Below are 21,678 nucleotides of genomic sequence, written 5' to 3' on the forward strand. Positions count from 1 at the left end.
TTTGTCTATTGTCTTGCTAATGTCTAGTTCTTGCTAACATTTGTTTTGTTCTAGCTAGCTAACGCTAATCTATCTATGTGTGAGTGTTGAAAAGGAAAATGTAATTCACTATTTATTCTTATGTTTATTAATGATAAATGAGACGTCCATGGCATTAAATGTAAAACACATGCTAGATAATTTAAAGTTTGGCTAAGATTTAGCACGTTTTTAGATTTTAGATTTCAAGATTGTATATACGTCATGGTAAAACAAATGGAGGAAAAAGTTTTTCGAAGAAGAAAGGGAACCATGTAGTTGTAGCAGTTCTGGGGTTCTGCTTTGTAGTGGAGTTCTTGTTTCTAGGGAATCATGACACATCAAATATATAGGTTATTGAACAGAAGTGTGGGGAGAGAAAATGCTTGTGAGTGGAGGTGAATGTGTGTGCAAAATGGAAAAGGGAAGTAATACATTGCAGAGTCTGGAATCAAATTATTTTGTTTTTTTTCTCTCTAAACAACATTGAATACTGCTATAGATGACAGGCACAAAACTTTGGTTTGGTGGATGCAGTGCATGAAGAAATGCCAAACACCTCACTGCCTCATGTGTCTGTGATGCGACACCAGTGTCTATAATCAGACAAGAGATGTCCTTTGAGGCTATCACTACTGCTTAAGATCTGTGTGTTCAAAGCACTCTCACACACTCACTCACTGAGCTAGTCTTATTGAAATGTAAAGGAAGAGAGAGAGCATGCATGCACACTTGATGTTGGGAAAGAAGCTAATTGAGAAGATCCACAGCTCACTGACACATAATTAGAAACATAATCATGCTCTTTTTCTCTTTCTTACTCATTTAGATGTATTTGATCTATTGCATTGTAATGTATTTGCACTGCTGATTGATATGAATCATATAGCATGCTGTTAGAACATACCAGCAGCAAGTGAGATCATGCAGCATTTTCCCAGTTATTTTTTGGTAAGCTTGTGCTTACTGTAGCCTTAACCTCTCTCTTATATCTTTAAGCACTGTAGTCCTGCCAGATGAATGTTAGATTGAGTGATTGATTGATTAATTGATTGAATATAAATATAAAATATAAAAAGTCAGACAAGGACAGGTGTTCTGTTCTGCAAAAAGGAAAAATTCTGGTATTGCTAATTGTAGAGTAATGAGTAATGGTTCTAGCAGCAAGTATTTCTGTTTTCTTACAGCAACATAACATTTCATTATATTTTCCCTGTATTGAGAAAATAATTGAAAATCAGTTTAGACAAACTTTAAACTGAAATATAAGGGTGCTTTCATGCATACGCATCTTCACCTTAAAGATTTGTGCTGGTCGTTTCCGCACACCTTTATCAGGTTCAAAAACCTGGACTTGGACCCCATTCCAGGGTCCCAAGTACTGCAGGGCTATTGATATTCTGTTCCCAAGCTGCTCGTGGTTTCTCACAGCCTCTGGCACAGTCGTGAGCCTCTGGCACAGGTGTGTGGCGACGTGGGTATTGGCGTTCCCATAGCGTCAGCCCTGATGCGGCGTCAAGTTCCCTGGAAAGGGAACAACACCAGGTTACGTATGTAACCCGGTTCCCTGAGAAGGGAACGAGATGCTGTGTCGCTGGCCATGCCCAGGGCATCCACTCGTGCTTCCTTCAGACAAATGGAAGCTGGAGTAATGTGACCTAGATGCACTTACTGTATACTGGAGCATAATTACTTCATCACCTGTCCTTCCTGACCCATTAAATTGGCATGTGTGCACACAGAGCTTCAGACACTACTTCCTCAAAGAAGCGTTCCCATAGCATCAGCCCTGACGCAGCGTCTTGTTTCCTTCTCAGGGAACCGGGTTAACCTGGTGTAGTGTTTGTGCTTTTCCGACATCTGCAGTACCTAGACTAGACAAATTACACATTAAAATATGGCCTTAATTTTGTCTGTCAAGTGAAAATAGGCAAAGAAGATGCCTAATTTAACCACATTTTACTCTAATTGACTGTTTTTTTCCAACCAGACAATACTGGTTATTTTTGCACACTACATTTTATTAATACATTGTCATACTATACCATAATCATCAATCATTGTATTGTATTCATATGCTGTATTGTTTTTATACTTTTTTGACTTATTTTATTTTAATTTAATTTAATTTTATATTTTTATAAATATAAAATATTTTTTTATAACTCCAAAAGCAATAAAATAAAATTAGTATGCAGTATAAAATAAGTATACTGTCAATCAAAGCCCTTGTAAGTATATAAACAAACAAACAAACAAACAAACAAACAAATAAATAAAAAAACAAATAATCTTTAAACATGTCTTTGCAGGCCCTGATGTAACTACAGGGAATTTTAACTTTTATTTTACAGCATTTAAGACAAAATGAAGGAGAGAGTACACCTTTATCACAATGTCTCTGCCTTTTCTAAACATCTACTCTCATTATCTCTTATGTTTTCACTTTCTTGCTCCTTCATACACACTAACACCCACAGATGGCAGTGAATAAATAGTAAGTGTGTGTGCTTGTTTTAATGCAGTCGTGATTACTTTTAGGCTGTTAATTGTAGAAGCGTGTGCCAGGTCCTGGCCGCTGTGCTGCGCTAATGTGTGAGCCAATGTGAGCCGTAATGGTGTGTAGAGCTAATTTAAGGGCTCCCAACTGGTGATTACAGCTGAGGACTGAGCCACTCCCTCTGCTCAGCTCCTGCACATATCTTTAATTACATACAGCAAACGTTCAGCACCACAGCCACAGCACATACACTTAGTCGTCAACAAAAGGTCACTGCTCTTAAGCTCTAAAACAGCTGTCGAGTCCACCACTCAACACAGTGTAGGCTTTATTCCAGAGAGGTCTGTTTTATTAGAGTTATTTATGCTGGACTGCATTATACAGTATTGTGTATTGTATGCCGGTATGGATGTGTATGGATGAGTGGGATGATCTGGCTGTGGTTTGTGCTGTGGTTAGCATCCTTATCGAGCTGGAAATGAGAGGCCTCAAAAGACCAGGGTGTCTGAGTGAAGATATCATATTCTATTCTTAGACACTGATAAAATCACAGAAAACTCCAATTTGGTATTTTTTATGATTGTCCAGGATTGATTCTGTGTTTGCAAATTGGGTAATTGATTCTGCAGTGTGCATTATCATTGCAGATTTGTTTCATTGACAACAATTTCCTTTTGATCCATAGATAGATTCTGTATTTCAGCCTTTCTTTTATAACATATTGTTGACTGAAGAATGATAATTTATGAAATTATTATTGTTGTATATTTTAGCATTTTGAAGCTGCCAACTTATATAAATAAACTATATACAGATAATATGTAACATTTTTCCTAGTTGATGTCAATATAAGTGGCTTCGTTGCTCATGAAACGTGTGACTTGAAAATACATAAACAATTCTGACAGTCCCTACTGTATAATTCATTTATTGGTGCTTTAGACTGAAGAAATTTGGGTTAGAGATTTAAAGATGAATTTGAGAAGAGAGTTTAGAATTTCAGCTTTTATTTCTTGCTATTTCTTGATATAGTATATAAAAATAAAGCAAAGTTCAGTGGAGCAAAAATCATGGAACATTATTAATGGCTAACAGGAGTTTCTTTTTTCCATGCATGTCCTGTTAGATTGACTGTTTAAAATCTACTCTTTTTTTAACCTTTAGTTTCACCTGTGAAGACTGCATTTCTTGTAAAAAGATAAGCCAACATGAAGTTTCAAGAGCTATCTGTAGGAGAAAAGCAAGCCATTTTGAAGCTGTGAAAAATGTGAAAATCAATCAGAGGGATTGCACTTACACTGGGTATAGCCAATACAACAATTTGGATTGTCCTGAAAACTAAAAAACAATGATGTACTCAGAAACAGACACTGAACAGGTCAACAGTTGATGACAGAAACATTATGAGAGCTGTGACAAAAAAAAAAAAAGAAAGCAACAGTGACTGACATCCTCAGCAACCTCCACAGGGCAGGAGTGAAGGTATCACAATCCAGAAGGAAGAAAAAGCAGAAATACAGAGGCAATTTCACAAGATGCAAACCACTTATCAGCAATAAGAGGTTTAGAGATGAGTCACAAAAGCACCAATTTTTATCTCTACTAAAGTTGTGTAAAGGCCAAAAGGTGGAGAAAGAAAGAATCTGCTCATGATGCAAAACATGAAAGCTTATCTGCGAAACATGTTGGTGGTAGTGTAATGGATTAGGCTTGCATGACTTCTTCTGGAACAGGCTCACTAAATTTTATTGATGATGCAACATGATGGTAGCGGCAGAATGAATTCAGAAGTTTACAGGAACATTTTGTCTTCTACTGTAAGTTACAGAGAAATATATTCATATTAATTAATTAACTCAATTATGGAACTTGACTCAATACACAAAACATACAACAAAACATAGGCCTTTATCAGGGGAAAGTAAAAGGCTTTTGACTGTTCAAGTAAATAATAAGATCTTACTGTAACTCATTTGAGCGGCATTTTATATCCTGTGGAGACCGAAGGAGAACCAACTGAAAGCCTGGACAAGCACCACGAAAGAAGTATACAGCAATTTGGTGATGTCAGTGAAGGGAGCAAGGGATAGTCAAGCAAATATTAAATTAACTGTATGTGTACTTTTGCTCACCAAAAATTGGGTGGTCTTCTACAAAGGTTCTACGTTCTAGGTTTTATGACGTTTAGATGGAAATACCAGGAAATAAAAGAAATCCTTAAATCGTAAATTCTACTTATAGTCCAAATTCTACTTTTAGTCCTTTGTTGTATATCAGAAACAAATGAATAAGCCATACCATTACAATAATTTCAGAAGGGACTGTTGTAAAAACATGTTGAACCGAAACATTGTTCCCTTTTGCATGTATAACACCCACAAGTAAAGGTCTAGAATTTTAAATCTAGTTACCCCAGAGTGAACATTGAGACGGTTGCACAAAATTTTATTCCAGCTCCAGGAGAATCAGAGACATTTTGACAGCAGGTATCCGATTATTAATGGAGAACTTTATCTACTGGAAATCCTTTCCAAAAGAGTGAAGGCTACTACAACAACATATTGGATTATATTGCATCTTATATGACACATGGTCACAGGGAACTATCCCAGGGGACTTAGGGCACAACTTGGAGAACATCCTAGATGGGGTGCTAACACAAAGCAGGGTACATTTTCACAGACATTGTCTCATCCATTCACACAAAACTTGTAGATGCCAATCAACCTACAACACAGGACTGGAAAAAGGAAGCTGAAGTGCCTGGAGGAAACCCCACAGCACAGGGAAAACACACAAAACCAATCCTCGAGGTGTGAAGCAAACATGCTAACCACAAGGCCACAGTGGCCCCATCACAGCATGTCTTTCTCTACAATTTTAACTTCAAATGTGACAAGGTCAGCCAATTTTCATCCAATTATGTTATTTATCACCTTGTCCTGGAAGCAGATTGCTTTCACAATTCAGTTATAGAAAACCCCAGTGCACTATTTAAAGTCACACATACTTCAAAAGTCAAACAGCTTTTAAACACAACCACAACCAGTGTCAGATAAAAATAGCAAAAAAATGCCTTTAGAGACATATCTGAACTGGCTTATTTTTACATCTGAACATTCTTTAACTTCATTTCTTATTATTTGACAGTTTTTGATTGGTTTGTCCAAGATAAGGAATAATTTTCATTTCCCTAAATTATTTAATTACTCTAATTCAAACATCAACAGCAGGGCAGATTCACAAATGAGCAACACATCAATCTTCCCTCACAAAGTTGCAGTGATTTTCTTTTTCCTCATTCCTCTAAGGAGATGTCTTGGGGTAATAAACACATGCTATAAATCAGGGAGAGTTGATTAGTTTACTCATCATTTATTCCTGCTCATTTTTCAGCAGCCTTTACATACTAAGCAGGAGGAATCCCAAGCAGCATGTGATGGAGTCTGTTTCCATGTTGATCTGTATTGACAAGTTGTGAACAGAACCCGGGGGTAAATTACAGTACTTTCCTGGGTTGAACTAATCTAGTTTTGCTAGGGTTTAGCGGACTTATTTTACCTCTAAAGAGGCAATGTGGGACTACCCCATGGATGCAACTAGTCTACCGCACCATACACATACACTCATTCATACTTAGTGGCAATTTAACATTGTATCCACCAACTGCCAGGTTTTTTTTTTATAGTTAATGACTGAAGTAAATCATTGCTCAATTGGATGTAATGTGTAAAAGTGGAAGTAACAGATTTTTTTGCCTATATAAGAAATTTGTACACAACACAACAACAGCTACTTTAGTGAGAGCGCTCTCTTGTGGAGAATCTTCACCTTATTAAACATGAGTCAGTGTTACAAGGCACATGCAGACATCCCTGTTGTTTTACAGGAGTTTCTGGCCTAAAAAAGGCCTTGTTTATAAACCACAAGCCATGGCTTATCCACTGCGATGCTTTTAAATGTTTGGCGTCAGGCAATTTATGTCAATTTAAAACCTTTCTTTGTGTGTCTATATCTGCAGGGATCTATCCAACAACCGCATTGGCTGCCTTTCCGCCGAGATATTTCTTGACCTTGGCAATCTCTTGAAGCTGTGAGTAATGTTCTTACTGAAACACACAGTGTGCTTTGTGCTCCTACCATGACCTCTTTGAAACCAAATTCCCTGAAAATATTATGGTAGTGAATTATATTTGGCCTTGATTAGGCTTAGTATGGATTTGTCTAATATGTTTTTTGTATGTATTTTCCAGAAATCTATCTGGAAACATCTTTTCCACACTGCCTGAAGGGCTGTTCATGCACTTGAGTTCACTGAGAGTCCTGTAAGATTATCGAGTGGTACTTCAACCCACTAGAAACATCTTGATAACACTATTACAAAGAGATAAACTAATTACATTCACTTGTTACTCATTTACCTGTGTGTGTGTGTGTGTGTGTGTGTGTGTGTGTGTGTGTGTGTGTGTGTGTGTGCATGATCAGACACTTCAGTACAGATTACTTGTATTGTGACTGCCAGTTGGAGTGGTTGCTGCTGTGGGCCAGAGCCAGATTTGTACGTGTGGGAAACGAGACAGTGTGTGTGTATCCTTCACACCTCCATGGCTTTCCAGTCCGTGGCCTCCAAGAACACCAGCTCACCTGCGGTAATCCAGAACATGCATTGATATTCACTAACAAACAGCATTGTTTCACACTGTTCACTAACAAAAATCTAAGCTGAGCAAATCCTTAACCTAGACAAGTGCATTTGACTTTTCCCATCACATAAAGCCGGAGTTACTGGGTTGCTTTTATCTACTTATACATGTACTGAGGCACATATCCTCTAGGTGTTTGGAGTGACACTTCTAAGAGCTCTACACAAATGAAGAAACCAACTAAAGTGCAGTTCAGGTCTTATACTGTACTTATGCATGATTCTAGAGAGTTATTGAATAAAAACTCTATTTGGTCTTCCAGCTATTATATTTGTGAAAAAACATTATATGTTAGTACATATTATTGAATGTAAGGTCATCATTTTTCCTGTACATCAACAGTTTACAATTTGACTCAGAAACCAGATGAACAGAGATGTTTTGGTTTTAATAAGCTTGTGGATCCCTCATTTGTTTATACATAAGATATCTAGGAAAGCAAAAGCTATTCATCAAATGTAAACCAGGTCTTACTCTGTGTGTGAAAGTAGGAGGAGTTAATTTGTAATATTTGGCTTCTGAAGTAATTGGGTGGGGACTTGATGGCCATGATGGATTTTGCTATAATCCCTCAGATGTCCATACATAAGATACCTAATCGAGTATGTGAACCATGCCACACACATTGTCTCTGCACTTGCACACCAAAGTCAAGCATCAAATATATACCAGGCCTTACTCTGTGTATGAAAATAGGAGGAGTTCATTTTTAATCTTTGGCTTCTGAAGTAATTGAGTGGGGACTGGATGTCCATGATGGATTTCACTTTTAATCACATATATGTATATAAGATACCTAAGCGAGAATGTGAACAACATTGTCACTTCTTCTGAACTCATGCACAGAAGTCACACATCAAAGATAAACCATGCATTACACTATGAGTATACGTTGGAGTTTATTTGTAATTTGATTCAAAATAACAAAAAAAAAAAAAATCAATTTAAGACAAAATCAGGTGACTATCAGCTGTCAGATACCGCATTTATTTTTCAAGTGAACCCCGCTGAGCATGACAGACGGCGTATTTGATGTCAATGGCGGCACTTTTTTTTTAAAATACAGTTGGCAGCACAAGTTTTATATACAGTTGAGAGTTCCAATTCTGGATTTGCTTGCTTTTGTTCAATATGCTGGAGCCTCTGCATATGCTTTAGAGTACTGTATTCAGACCTGTATGGAAGGGTGTTTGCATGCTAGCATAGTTGGAATTAGCAGCACAAATCCATTCTGTCTCTTTTCCAGCTCACTTCATCCATTACAGGATTAGAGCAGTAATGTTCAACCTCTTGGCCTGTTGCACACCACCTGGCTGCTAGACCAGATCTGCTGCAGCAGCCTCATGTAAACTAGTATTTATGCTCCTGCCAAGCTATTCAGTCCAAGTCCTATTGTAATAGCACTTTCAAGGTCATTCTAAACATGTTTGCTTGCTGTAGTGGACAGGGATGAGCTGCATGTACAAGTTAGCTCTACAACCATTTCATGCAAGCTGCTGATTTGAAATTTTTCAAAAAACCTTGTTACATAAAATCGGTATTTAATATCACATCATAGTTCTCTAAAACACAGTCATTGCATGATACAAATCTAGCTTTTGACAGGAGAGGAAGGTAGCTCTCTAGCTTTCTTCTGTTTCTTTTCTCCCACAATGATATGCAGCACCAGCCAAGAAAATCCACGTGTCTCTCTCTGTCCTGTCTATTTTGTGTTTCCAGTACAGGATTTTGTATTACATTAAGGCAAAACTGTCTAAAAAAGTGTTAAAGATTATGGTAATTTCCTAATTGTAGGCAATGTTGTAGGGTCAAAGTATAGCTTGGGCCAAATGTAAAAAAAAAAACACTTAACTACACATTCACAATGTGTTTCTGAACCCTGGAGCACTTGAGCGGAAACCAATCAAATCCAAAACCACTGTATCATTTGCCGAGACATGGAGTGTCGTCCAAGCATTACATTAGCGTAATAGAACATAAAAGATGGAGCTTCTCATGGAGGCCAAGTGTCTCTGGGTGAGAAGGTTAAAGCCAGTGTGTGGGGTTTCTGGCATTAAGAAGCTTCATCTTTGTGCTTCATAGTAGCATATGAGGCTCCAAATAGCAAAGAAGAATTATGCTAGTGAACACACAAGGGACAGTGGTGTAATCCACATGTCATCTCATGGCAAGAGAACCTCTTTATTACATTCTTAACATGTAACCATGACTTTACTGAACTAACATACCTGCACACCTGTCCCTTGTGTGTCTATTGTTTCCCCGATATAGCTCTTCCTCGTTGTGCTTTGTGGTGCAGAATCCTTGTCTTCGAGTTTGTGTTTTTCTGTTTGGTGCTTCCAGTCAGTAGTTTTGAGTTTCTAGTTATGTTCTGTCCAGTTTCCTGTCCTATTACTGGGTTATTTTGTTAATAAATTATGTCTGTTTGCTATCCCTACATTTCTGCCTGGATTTTTACCCTGTTAAAGGCATCCCCTTGCGGATATAACCTGTAAAAAAGTTATGATGAACCTACTGCACGCAAAAAAAAAAAAAAAGACTTAATGTACTTACTGAATTACTATACAGTGCCTTGCAAAAGTATTCATACCCACTGAACATTTCCAAATTTTGACATTTTACAACCACAAAGAAAAATGTATTTTATGAAATAGAGCGAAGGAAAGTGGCACATAATTGTGAAGTGGAATAAAAATTATAAATGGTGTCCAAATTTTTTTTTTTTTTTTTACAAATAAATATCTGAAAAGTGTGGGGTGCATTTGTATTCAGCCCCCTTTACTCTGATACCCCTAACTAAAATCAAGTGAAACCAACTGCCTTCAGAAGTCACCTAATTAGTAAACAGAGTGTAATTTCATCTCAGTATAAATACAGCTGTTCTGTGAAGCCCTCAGGAGTGTGTTAGAGAACATTAGTGAACAAACAGCATCATGAAGACGAAAGAGCACACCAGACAGGTAAGGGATAAAGTTGTGGAGAAGTTTAAAGCAGAGTTAAGTTAAAAATTAATATCCCAAGCCTTGAACATCTCACGGAGCACTGTACAATCCATCATCCGGAAATGGAAAGAGAATGGCACAACTGCAAGCTGGTCAGATGAGACCAAAATTGAACTTTTTGGATAAAATTCAAAACGTTATGTGTGGCAGAAACCTAACACTGCACATCACCCTGAACACACCATCCCCACGTGAAACATGGTGGTGGCAGCATCATGTTGTGGGAATGCTTTTCTTCAGCAGGGACAGGGAAGCTGGTCAGAGTTGATGGGAAGATGAATGGAGCCAAATACAGGGAAATCTTAGATGAAAACCTGTTAGAGTCGGCAAAAGACATGAGATTGGGGCGGAGGTTCACCTTCCAGCAAGACAATGACCCTAAACATACAGCCAGAGCTACAATGGAGTGGTTTAGATCAAAGCATATTCATGTGTTAGAATGGCCCAGTCAAAGTCCAGACCTAAGTCCAATTGAGAATCTGTGGCGAGACTTGAAAATCGCTGTTCACAGATGCTCCCCATCCAATCTGACTGAGTTTGAGTTTTGCAAAGAAGAATGGGCAAAAATTTCACTCTCTAGATGTGCAAAGCAGAGACATACCCCAAAAGACTTGCAGCTGTAATTGCAGCAAAAGGTGGTTCACAGTGGGGCTGAATACAAATGCATGCCACACTTTTCAGATATTTATTTGTAAAAAAAATTGGACACATTTATCATTTTCCTTCCACTTCACAATTATGTGCCACTTTGTGTTAGTCTATCACATAAAATCCTAATAAAATACATTTTTGGTTGTGGTTGTAACATGTCAAAATGTGAAAATGTTCAGTGGGTATGAATACTTTTGCAAGGCACTGTATATGTTTATTTAAAAATAAATTATATATATATATCTATATCTATATCTATATATATATATATATATATATATATATATATCTATATCTCTATATATATATATATATATATATATATATGTATTTATCCTTAATGAGCAAACCAGAGGTGATGGTGGCAAGGAAAAACTCCCAGAGACGATAGGAAGAAACCCTGAGGGTAACCAGACTCGAAAGGGAAAATATCCTCATCTCGGTGACACTCTTCTATAATTGTGTACATTGTCAAAAAAGCAATTGCATATCCATTAAATGAAGTCTCTCTTGTTAAACTTTTCAACTCTTCACTGATTGCTTGAGTGCAAAACTGATCATTGGAATTGCTGTCCAAAGCCATTTCCAAGGTTTCTAATCTGTGTAATCTAAGGTAATTTCAGGATTAGTTTCTCACTAGGAGTGACATATTATTTAATATTTAGCTAAATTATGTTTTTGTTCATTTGTCATTTGCATGACTTTAATCTATATAAAAAACACAATAGTTACACCCTGTCATCTGTTACAGACCCTCCTTTGGAGCTTCCACTGCTTCAGCTGATTCCGTTTCAGAGGCAGCTAGTGTTCCACGGTGACCGACTCCCACTGCAGTGCACTGCCTCCTACCTGGACCCCTCTGTCACTCTGAACTGGAGCCATAACCACTGGCCTGTACACACACATGGAGAGAGAGGAGTGTATGTTGAGGAAAGCATAATCCATGACTGTTGCCTCATAACCAGGTAAGAGTGAGAGATTAGAGTGGCATGCTTACTGTTGCATTTGTGTGATTTCTCAGATAAGAAAACTTTTGTATGTATCTTTTGTATGTTTTTGTGATCAACAGATCACATGTATGTTATGACTCCCCTTAAAGACTTAATATTATTATTTTAGTGATAGAAATAAGTGTAAAATTACTAAAAACTAATGTGCTTTCTGTCCTCTTCTGCACTTTAAAGGGTGCACTTATATGCATGAGCTGTTACAAGTCGACCCAACAAATTTCAGTAGCCATAATCAAGTATTAACAAAAGAAACTGTAGCAAAGACAGTAAACGTTTGAAAGACCCTTTTTCATAGCTCACTTGCCCAGAGACTGTCTGCAAGCCTAGATTCAAAATGAAGATTGTTTTTAAAGCTGTCAATGGATTTTCCTTTTATTTACTCTCGTGGGTCTGAGAAAACTGGCTTGTTTAAAAAGTGTCAATGGGGCACCTAAACTTTTGTCCTATAAACTGGAGATCGAGTCTGAATTCTCATGATGTTGCAGCCATCCTTGATTGGGAGTCTAAGGCCATGTCCACACTAATATGTTTTCGTTTGAAAACGTATATTTTTCTCTCCGTTTTGGCCTTTCGTCCACACTGAGACGGCGTTTTAAGTCAACAAAAACATAGCTGTTGGAAGACGCTCTCCAAAGCGGATAAATTTGAAAACGCCGTCTTTTATCCGGATTAGTGTGGACATGTCTGTACAGTTACTGAATGTGGAAGTACAGTACTGTCACAGCACGAGATTTTGCTGCAAAATTAGACTCTAGCCGTTTTATAATGCTTTATGATGATGCAAAAAATGTCAAAAACAAGACAGATTGTTTAAGGACACTTGGACAGAGAAGTCAGATATAAACTGTTATGCCATATGTTCAGAGTTTGTGACTCTAATCAAAAGTGGTAACATAAAGCAACACTATAAACCACTTTGAATCTTCTTATTCAAAGCGATAACGAATCATTAATGGTTAAGCATTTAAAGGTAACTCCAGTGGTTAAGTTTTTAAAGGTTGACCTCATTCAGTCGTGTTGTTTAACTGGACCATTGCAACGTTTAATTGTAGAACTCTTTCTCTAAAACAACAGTTTGGTTCTCATCTCAATAATCCCATTGATGGCAATCCCATTGATATGTCTTCAATTAATTATTTATATGTTTTTTTTTTAATTCTATAAATTATGCTGTATAGATTGATTTCTTCTGACAAATATGTCTACATAAATAAGTAGGTAAGGTATATGACAGAGCTGAAAGCTTTGCTTGAAAATACTGAATTCTTAGCCCTACCCACTCTATTGAATTTGGTTTTAATTCTAGACATGCAAATATCAACTGGATGAAAATAAGCAAATAAGGTATATACTGCCGCTAATTTATGAATCAATCGCGTTAGTTCAGGCAGGCCACGCAGTAAGCTGCATGAGCTGCTAATCAGCCGTCCACAGGCACACCAATCCGGCACGACTTCCGTAATTTCCTTCCTTTAAATCCTCGCCTGCGAACGCTCCCATGCATCGCCGCTGCTGCGATCCAACCTAGCAACGCTGCTCGGCATTGTACGCATTTCTGCTACTATCAGCGCGCCACTCCTCTTAACATGTCCGATCCGAGCTCTGAAGAAGACCCGGGCCCTAAGGAAAATCCCCATGGCCCATCAGTACGCAGAAGCTCCCGCCTGATGTACATATCGCCTCCACCGATCGCGGAATGGCCCGTTGAAAGAATCCTCGCGACCCTGTTTAGCCATAATATCCAGGCGCCGCTCGGTCTCGACCACGGCCAACTGTTCCAGCATTTTCTGGAAAATATCCCAGAAGTACCTCCGACCCTACCTGCCCCTACCTCCGGCCCCAAGAAGGCAACCGCAAAAAGCACTGCTTGCGCGCAAAAAACCCGTCAGCTCCAAAAAAGAGGACTGTTCATCCCGACTTCACCCCACCGATCTCTGAAGATCCCGTGCTGACAGCCCTCCACAACATCCATTTTTCCCTCTCCAATCTCGACGCCAGGATCCAAGCCTTCGAAACGCTGCCTCCGCCCGTTCCCCTGGATCTACGGCACCTGCTCCGCCGGCCCCCGGCGCATCCTCAACCTCCCCACCAGCCGGCATAGACCTAAGCCTCCTCCCCCGCAGCACACTAGCGACGACCCTTCCAGCTCCTACCGCCAGCGCCCCCTTCTTTCCACCTGCAGCCGCTATCTCTCCCCACCTGCGCGCCCAGATTCTCACAGGTAACGACATTAACCTAGTTAAGATCCTGCTGGGCTCCGAAGTCTAGGAAAATGCACGGTCGACTGCGGGGACGTTTCCTTGTTCCTAAAAGATAACGACCTGAGGCTGTCCAATCGCCTAACCATGCCCGAGTTCAATGTTGCTTTCAGCGTTTTTAGAGACGTCATCTGCGAATCCTATCCGGAGCGCAGGGCGGAGCTAGACACCTACCTGGCTATCATTTCGGACCTCGCCATGACTTATGGCGGGACCCTTTTCTATGACTATCACAAATCTTTCTCGGCCAAGTCAGCTATGTACATCCAAAGGCTTAACCAAAGATTAGATTGGTCGGCCATAGACCTAGCTCTCATCAGCAGGCATTTCACCGGTCACCGCACGCTGTCGTGCTCTCTGTACGGCGCTTTCACGCACACCCCCCTCTGTGCCCGAGGTCCGCCAAATTCGCTATTCCGGCCGAACGCTCCCCTAAAGCCAAAGACAACGAACAGGTCTATCCCACGATTCATACTCCCATGTGTTATAGTTTTAATGAAAGCGTATGCACCTTTCGTAACTGCAGATTTATTCACGCTTGCAGCTACTGCGGAGACATCCAAAGTCCGTCTGCCCCCGACGAACGCACGCTCTCTCCAGAAAGAGAAAGTAATACCAATGCCGGTCAATATCCCCGAACTGGACAAAGCACTCACAAAGCATCCTGACTGCAGTTTCGTCCATTATCTGATCACCGGACTCACTCAAGGCTTTTCAGCCGGTCTAACTACACGTCCCCTTAATTCCTACATCTGCAACAACTTCCAGTCCGCTCTCAAAGTACCCGAAGTGGTCGATCTTCTCCTGGCTAGAGAGGTAGATAAAGGGTACATGATCGGCCCCTTCGACATTCCCCCCTGCCCAATCTATAGGATAAATCCTCTCGGTGTGGCGACACGTAAGTATTCCGGCAAAAAACGTCTAATCATAGACTCTTCAGCTCCCCATAACATCGCTCACGTCCCGAGCATTAACAGCCTGATTCCTCTCCCCAATTTTTCCCTGTTCTACGCCTTGGTCGACAACGCCATTCAACTCATCAAGACAGCCGGAAACGGGGCTTGGCTGGGCAAAGCTGACATTGTAGATGCCTTCAAAATTATGCCGCTCCACCCGTCCCAGTGGCACCTGTTTGTAGTGCAATGGCGCGACAAACAGTACTTCGCCGTCAGACTCACTTTCGGCTGCCGCAGCAGCCCACGCATCTTTGATACCTTATCGGAAGCGCTCTGCTGGATTATACTAAATAACTGCAGGCTGCCATTCATCCTCCACCTTTTAGATGACTTCCTCGTCATCAACCCCAATTCTCTCCCTGAGCGAATTATCAACATCCTGAAAGAAACCTTTAAGAAATTGGGCATCCCCCTCTCAGACGAAAAAACCGTGGGAGCTATTCATTCCCCAGCTGCTAGCTCCCCGCACCGTCCATGCATGCGCACGGACAGGCGTGTGGAAAAATTCTCCCAGAACAGAACCATCCCGCCAACACTAACTGTATGCTCTCATCCTTCATTTACAAAGTGGTCCTGACTGCAATTAAGTCATGCTTATGCTTTATGTACAGTAATACAAGATTAGTATTACTGTATATAGTCTCATGTAGTCTAAATTAATTTATGTCTATTTCAGACATGTCTCAGACTTATCCCAGCTTTTCTTTTTACTTTTCATGATCATTACCCTTGCTAGTGATTAGGAAGGGCAGGATAAATATAAATTGGCAAAATGCCAGTCGTGAATGTCCTTTCTGAGGCATGTTAGTCTTGGTTATCATTTTATCTTTGGTGATATTGTAGCTAGTATCTGCTGCACCTTTAGCTAATAATCAGCTCTCCTTCTTGCTTTTATTATTCTTCACTGGCCAGTGCAAAATGCGATGAAACACACCCACAGAATGCACATCTGCTCAGTTGTATGTGTGTGTTTATGTATGTGCTTGTTAGTGTGTGAGAAAGCAGTGCTGTGCTGTTGATTAGTTTAACTGCCTCTCCCTTTGGTGTGAGCTGGCCTATAAATATTGATGGAGTGCTGACAGAAATATGTTTCCTGTGTCAACACGGCTAGAACGCTTTGCTCGCAGTTTTCATAGCGCATGGCGAAAGCTGCAGCCTTCATAAACCACCCAGGAGGATGCTTGCTTTTATGCTGTCGTTGTTTGCCCTCGTCATTGCGAGCCGTGTGGTCCCTTTACTGTGAGTGATGATGGCTGTATGGCATTGGGAAATCTCAGTGTCAAACAGGACACAGTGACTGACTCAGTGTGCTCTCCTGAGAATATGAACATCCTGATTCTTGCACTTCTTCACCGTGTTTGTCTGTGTTTATTACAGCTTATTCTCATCCAGGCTGTACACTTCGAAGCTTCTTTTTAGTGCCATGAAAAGCAGTGCATATTCTAACAGAGTTGAACTAAATAGGCTAAATAGGCAATTTCACACTTGGCAAGAATAATTCAGTCGACATCCAGAATGGATTCTGGGCTTGTTTTGTTTAGGAGAGGGGCACAATTTTTGCAGGTTTACTTTCAGGTAGAAGAATTCCTTTATGCACAATTAATTGATTGTGCAATTCCATACATTGCTGTCGATTTGCAGACACTATGTTTGTCAGTTTATTTGTTTAAAAACACTGGCCTTTGGATATATGGCATGTCCCCTGCAAGTTTCTTTTTTGTTTTAATATTACTGAATGCCTTCTCTATTACATATACTGTATCCATGAGTCGTTCTGTCTATTCTGCAGAGAGCAGATAGCTTCCACACACAGTGAAGACTGCAACAAAAATTTTATTGAAGAGAGACCCAAGAACACTATTTTTTGAGAACTGTGGATCCTCAAGTTTTAAAAAGAGATATACAGAGATCAGAAACGAACTGATTCTCTAAAGCCATTGTACATTTTTTCTGCCTTACTTGATTTATTGTTTGATTTTGTATTCACCGTAGCACCTTAGAAGGAGTCTCTCATGTTCCACATGTCTAATCTTCCAATGAATGGTGAGATATTTTGTCTTTTTTCAGTTTCTGCAGGCATGTGATGGATTTCTTGTCACTCTGCTTCTGATTAAGATGCGCAATTAAGTCCTTGCACTGCCGTTCTCAGGCTTTTTTTCCCCACATGGATTTCATGCTGTAGTGTTGCACTTGGCAGCAGGGATATCCCACTAGATGAGGAGGTGGGGTGTCACGAACTACTCTCATTTCCACCACAGACTAGCCAGTCTGCCCAAGCTGCCAACCAAAACACTGGCCCACTTAATCATAAGCCACAGCCAAGAATATACACACAAGTACATGCAAGCTGATTCCCACTGCCACATGTTCAGTCCTGAATGAACTGTTTATAACTATTCAAAAGCTCAGGTCATGTCCATGTTACATGTAATATAAAAATTTGCACATGCAAGGAGTGGTATTTTTTGCTAAGACGTTTATGACAACTTCAAGCTTCTATCAGTGTGACAAATGTTTTAGTATAGGTTTTACTTACGTTGCTTTGCTTGCATTGTTTGTGCTTTTTAACAAGCCTGACAGTCTTAGCAAGTGTACTCCAAGAGCTCTAATTTAATACATGTGTTATGTGTATTTAATCCCAATTGACAAGTACTAATCAAGCATGGTTACTGAGTAACATGTAGGTGATTCACAGTGAAGAATTACATACTGTAATGACACAATAATCACAAGGAGGAAGGTGGATGTCAGAGACACTTTGGGAAAAGTAAACTGCAAATGAAACTCAGGTTTTAAATGCAATGAGACAAAAAGATTTTAAAATATGATATTAAGTCAGGACTAAAACAGCACAGTGCATTCTTGTATAGAAAAAAATTCACAACAGGATGTTAGGATAAAGCCAAACGCAGAAGCAAAAAAAAATCACAGCAGTACAAATACAGTCTCTGCTGGACTCATGAAAACCTGTTAACACTGTTTAAAATGGTGGCAAATATTGATAGCTACATGAGAGAGAAGGATAAGACACTGGATGTGGTAGTTGATTGGCTAGGAAATGGACTGGTGATTGGAAGGTTGTGAATTCAAATCCACCATGCATCCACTGCTGGGACCAACAACAGGACACTATCACAACAAGAGCTCTTGTAAGGATGTTCCTCAAAATAACACAAATATTTGATTAAAAAAAAAAAAAAAAGAATATCAATAAAAAAGCTTTAAAATTGTAATCTATGTAAAACCGCTGTAGTATAATATAACAATTTGGGTGGTGCTTTTATATATATATTTGTACTAGTTTTCTGCCTTTTTATTAAAGACATTTTACTCAAGTATCTATTAGAGTTTTTGGACCCAGCCTACCTCCACCCATGAACAGAGTATTCAGGACCTAGCCAGCATAATCCAGAGCTATGCCAGCCAGCTCTTTTCAGTCAGCTTGCTTTCCAGTCAGCTCTTTCCACCCAGCCATCCCCTTCATAACTCCCAGTGCCTCCCTTGGTCCGAGAACTACACCTGCCTTAACCAGAATACTTTTCCGATAAGCCAGGCCTCAAGCTCCAGTCCTTGTGCTTTCCCTCTGACCGCACCCAGATCACCTATGTTATCTTCATGTTTCCCTGCAAGGCTAGGCTCTGGGCAAAGGTACTGTATGAGCGGGAGAGACATTCGGCTACCTGTGCCTCTTTGGAGGTCTTCCACACAAGATTTTCTACTCCACATTGCCCAGAAGGAAGCTTCTAGGGTGCTCTTTGAAATAGCGCCGGGAACCTGCCTAGGACAAGTGTATGCTGTGGACCTCAGGATAGTAGCAGCTCAAAGATGAACTTGCTGCGCGAGAGCTCCCAGACAATCTGGATGACCCTATCAGCCTGGTCACACACATTGATCATTTAATCAGGGAATGCCATCGGCATGAACATCATGACAACCCCATCTCTCCAGTTTTGCCCTGCCTCTACCATTGCCACCACCAGCACTAACAGCTCTGGAGCCAATGCAGATTGGCGGAGACAGGCTTACTGATGCAGAGAGAGAGAAAGATGTGTTGCTGACAGATTGTGCCAGTTGAGGCTCTGGCTACTTTGTCTGCACCTATTTGGCAAAAGGGCAGCCTTTTGCTGAAGGAGGAGCCCATGATGAGCCGTGCCATGTCAGTCTCCTCCAAACCCCTACTGAATGTTTGACCAATGGGTCCAACGGGAGCTAAAACTAGTGACCTTCATTACCTTGGGGATGGATGCTGAATTCTTGGATGAGAAGCTGACCAGGCAGCTGTGTCTAGAGAATGAGTCCCTTCCTTCTGCCTTTCTGATCCAGCACCTTCCTGGGATGCAAACTCTCAGCTAGTGGCATATAGATGGACCTCGCCAACAACAAAGCCATCAAGAATTGGCCCTGTCCTGAGTCCTGCAAAGAACTCCAGCACTTGCTTTACTTTTCTAACTTCTATCGGAAACTCATCAGGGAATACAGCTCCATGGCAGTCCCCCTCCAGCAACTCACCTCCTCACAGTGCACCTTCTCCTTGTCATCTGGACCAAAGAGCTGAGTAGTCATTCCTATGTCTCAAGGACCTGTTCTTGACTGCACCAATTCTGGCCCTGCCTGACTCTACCTGACCCAGCCCTTTAGTTTGTTGTGGAAGTCGATGCTTTGGAAATTGGGTTGGGAGCCTCCTTTTAGAGTGGGTGCCTAAAGACAATTGCCTGCACTTTTGCACCATCTTTTCCCGCTGCCTCAACCCAGCCAAACACAACTAAGCCACTAGGGAATGTGAGATTCTTACCATTAAGTTAGCCCTGGAGGAGTGCCGCCACTGGTTAGGGGGGAAAAGAGACTGAATTCCCATCAGTCTTGCTGGGCACTCTTCTTTGGCCAATTCAACTTCTAGCTGTCCTACCATCCAAACATAACCATGCCAAGCCCGTTGACCTACCAGTTTTCCCTTGCCAAAGAGGAGCCTTTTTGTTCAGCACATCCTTCTGTCCTTAATCCTGGTCCATGTCCTGTGCCTTGACCTCGAGGAGGTTAAAAAAAGCTACCGTCTACCTGCCTGCAGCATAGAATTCCTCAGTGGGTAAACTAATGTTTGCCGACAACCCAGTATTGTCTTTGAGAGATTTTTGCCAAACTTTGGGAATCTCTGTCAACCTTGTGTTTTTACCCCCACACTAACAGCCAGATGGAGAGGTTCAACTAGGAACTTGAAACTGGACTCTGCAACTACTGTGCTGAGGACCCCACCTCCTGGTTAGCAAACTTTGTTTGTCAAATATGCCCACAGTTCCATGCTGTCTCCCTCCACGGGCCTTTCATCCTTTCTGGCAGTCTATACAGTAGATACCAATCCCACTTTTCACCAGCCAAGAGCTGGAGTCTTCTGTACTGTTGGCCCTGGCATTCATCAAGTGGTGTTGTCGCACTTGTAGGAGGGCCACTTCACATTGATCAAAAGCTCCTGGAGCTATGCCAGGTGGGACAACTTCAAGTGTCACAAAGCAACACCTTACTGTATCGGCCAGAATGTTTGGCTCTCTACCAGGGACCTTCCTTTAAAATTTACTTGCCAGAAACTATTGTACTGTATTTGTACCGCTGTGGTTTGCTTGCCTGCTCAATCTGTTACTGTCTTTTCTGTCATTGCTGTGAACATCTGTTTAGTTGCTCATCATAAAAACTTTCTGTTTCAGTGGATGCCTGCCATTGCCACACTTGTTTGTTAATTTGCACATTGTTTGAACTTTCCATCTCTGTCCATGCCTGCCATTGTTGGACTTTTCGTCAGTTTGCATACAGTCTGAACTCACTTCCTTTGTGGACTGTTTTTTCCACTTATGAACTAATTAACGACCTTTTACTCCAGTCCCTGCTTATGTCATGCATTTGGGTTTCTGGGTTTCTGTCAGAGGACTCAGAAACATTCTAGATGACACATTGGTTGCACAAGCTTACTCAAATATTCACACACTATGGTCAATTTATAGATGCCCATCAAACTACAAATCATGCATCTGGACAGAGGGTGGAGGACTAAAGTACCCTCAGGAAACACGGGGAGAACATGTAAACTCCACACATATTGGTGTGAGACAAACATGCTAACTACGAAGCCCTGTTAATATAAATGTGTGAACAATAATCAACGACATCCAGCAAGTCTGATTCGAGAACACAACAGTGCTGTAGTATAACAAAATAAAAGAGTCTAGTCACAAGCATGCATTATCTTAGTAGTGTATGTGTGAATAAGAACCTTTTGAATGACTTATTTTAAATATGGTTGGCATCAGAGGTGAAAACATGGGGTGATTATAGAGAAAAGAATCTTTACTCAGCTTTACTAAATTAATACTAAGTAACCATTCAGACAAACTTTCTGATTAGTCATGCTCTTTATAAATATTCTCATTATTAAGACTTTGGTAATTGTATAATTTTGTCTTGAAATCATTGAAGCAGGCTTCCTTAAATACCTGCTGTTCAAATGTACTAATTTGCACATGCAGTCATCGCTTCTGAAGTGACTGTAAATCACATTGCAGCTTTAAATGAATCCATTTGCATAGACAAGCCA

The 21,678-nt window shown here is 40.5% G+C and overlaps 1 protein-coding gene across 1 annotated transcript in view; it reads left to right on the forward strand.

The window, feature by feature from the left end:
• LOC113661016 (adhesion G protein-coupled receptor A1) overlaps positions 1-21,678 on the forward strand; it is a 191,052-nt gene that overhangs the window by 40,163 nt on the left and 129,211 nt on the right. The window contains exons 4-7 of the mRNA XM_027174915.2: positions 6,540-6,611; positions 6,772-6,843; positions 7,004-7,167; positions 11,626-11,839. Coding sequence (XP_027030716.1) covers positions 6,540-6,611; positions 6,772-6,843; positions 7,004-7,167; positions 11,626-11,839 — 522 coding nt within the window. The remainder of the gene's footprint in view (positions 1-6,539; positions 6,612-6,771; positions 6,844-7,003; positions 7,168-11,625; positions 11,840-21,678) is intronic.

The sequence above is a fragment of the Tachysurus fulvidraco genome, chromosome 4, assembly GCF_022655615.1.
Source record: "Tachysurus fulvidraco isolate hzauxx_2018 chromosome 4, HZAU_PFXX_2.0, whole genome shotgun sequence".
Classification (NCBI taxonomy): Eukaryota; Metazoa; Chordata; class Actinopteri; order Siluriformes; family Bagridae; genus Tachysurus; species Tachysurus fulvidraco.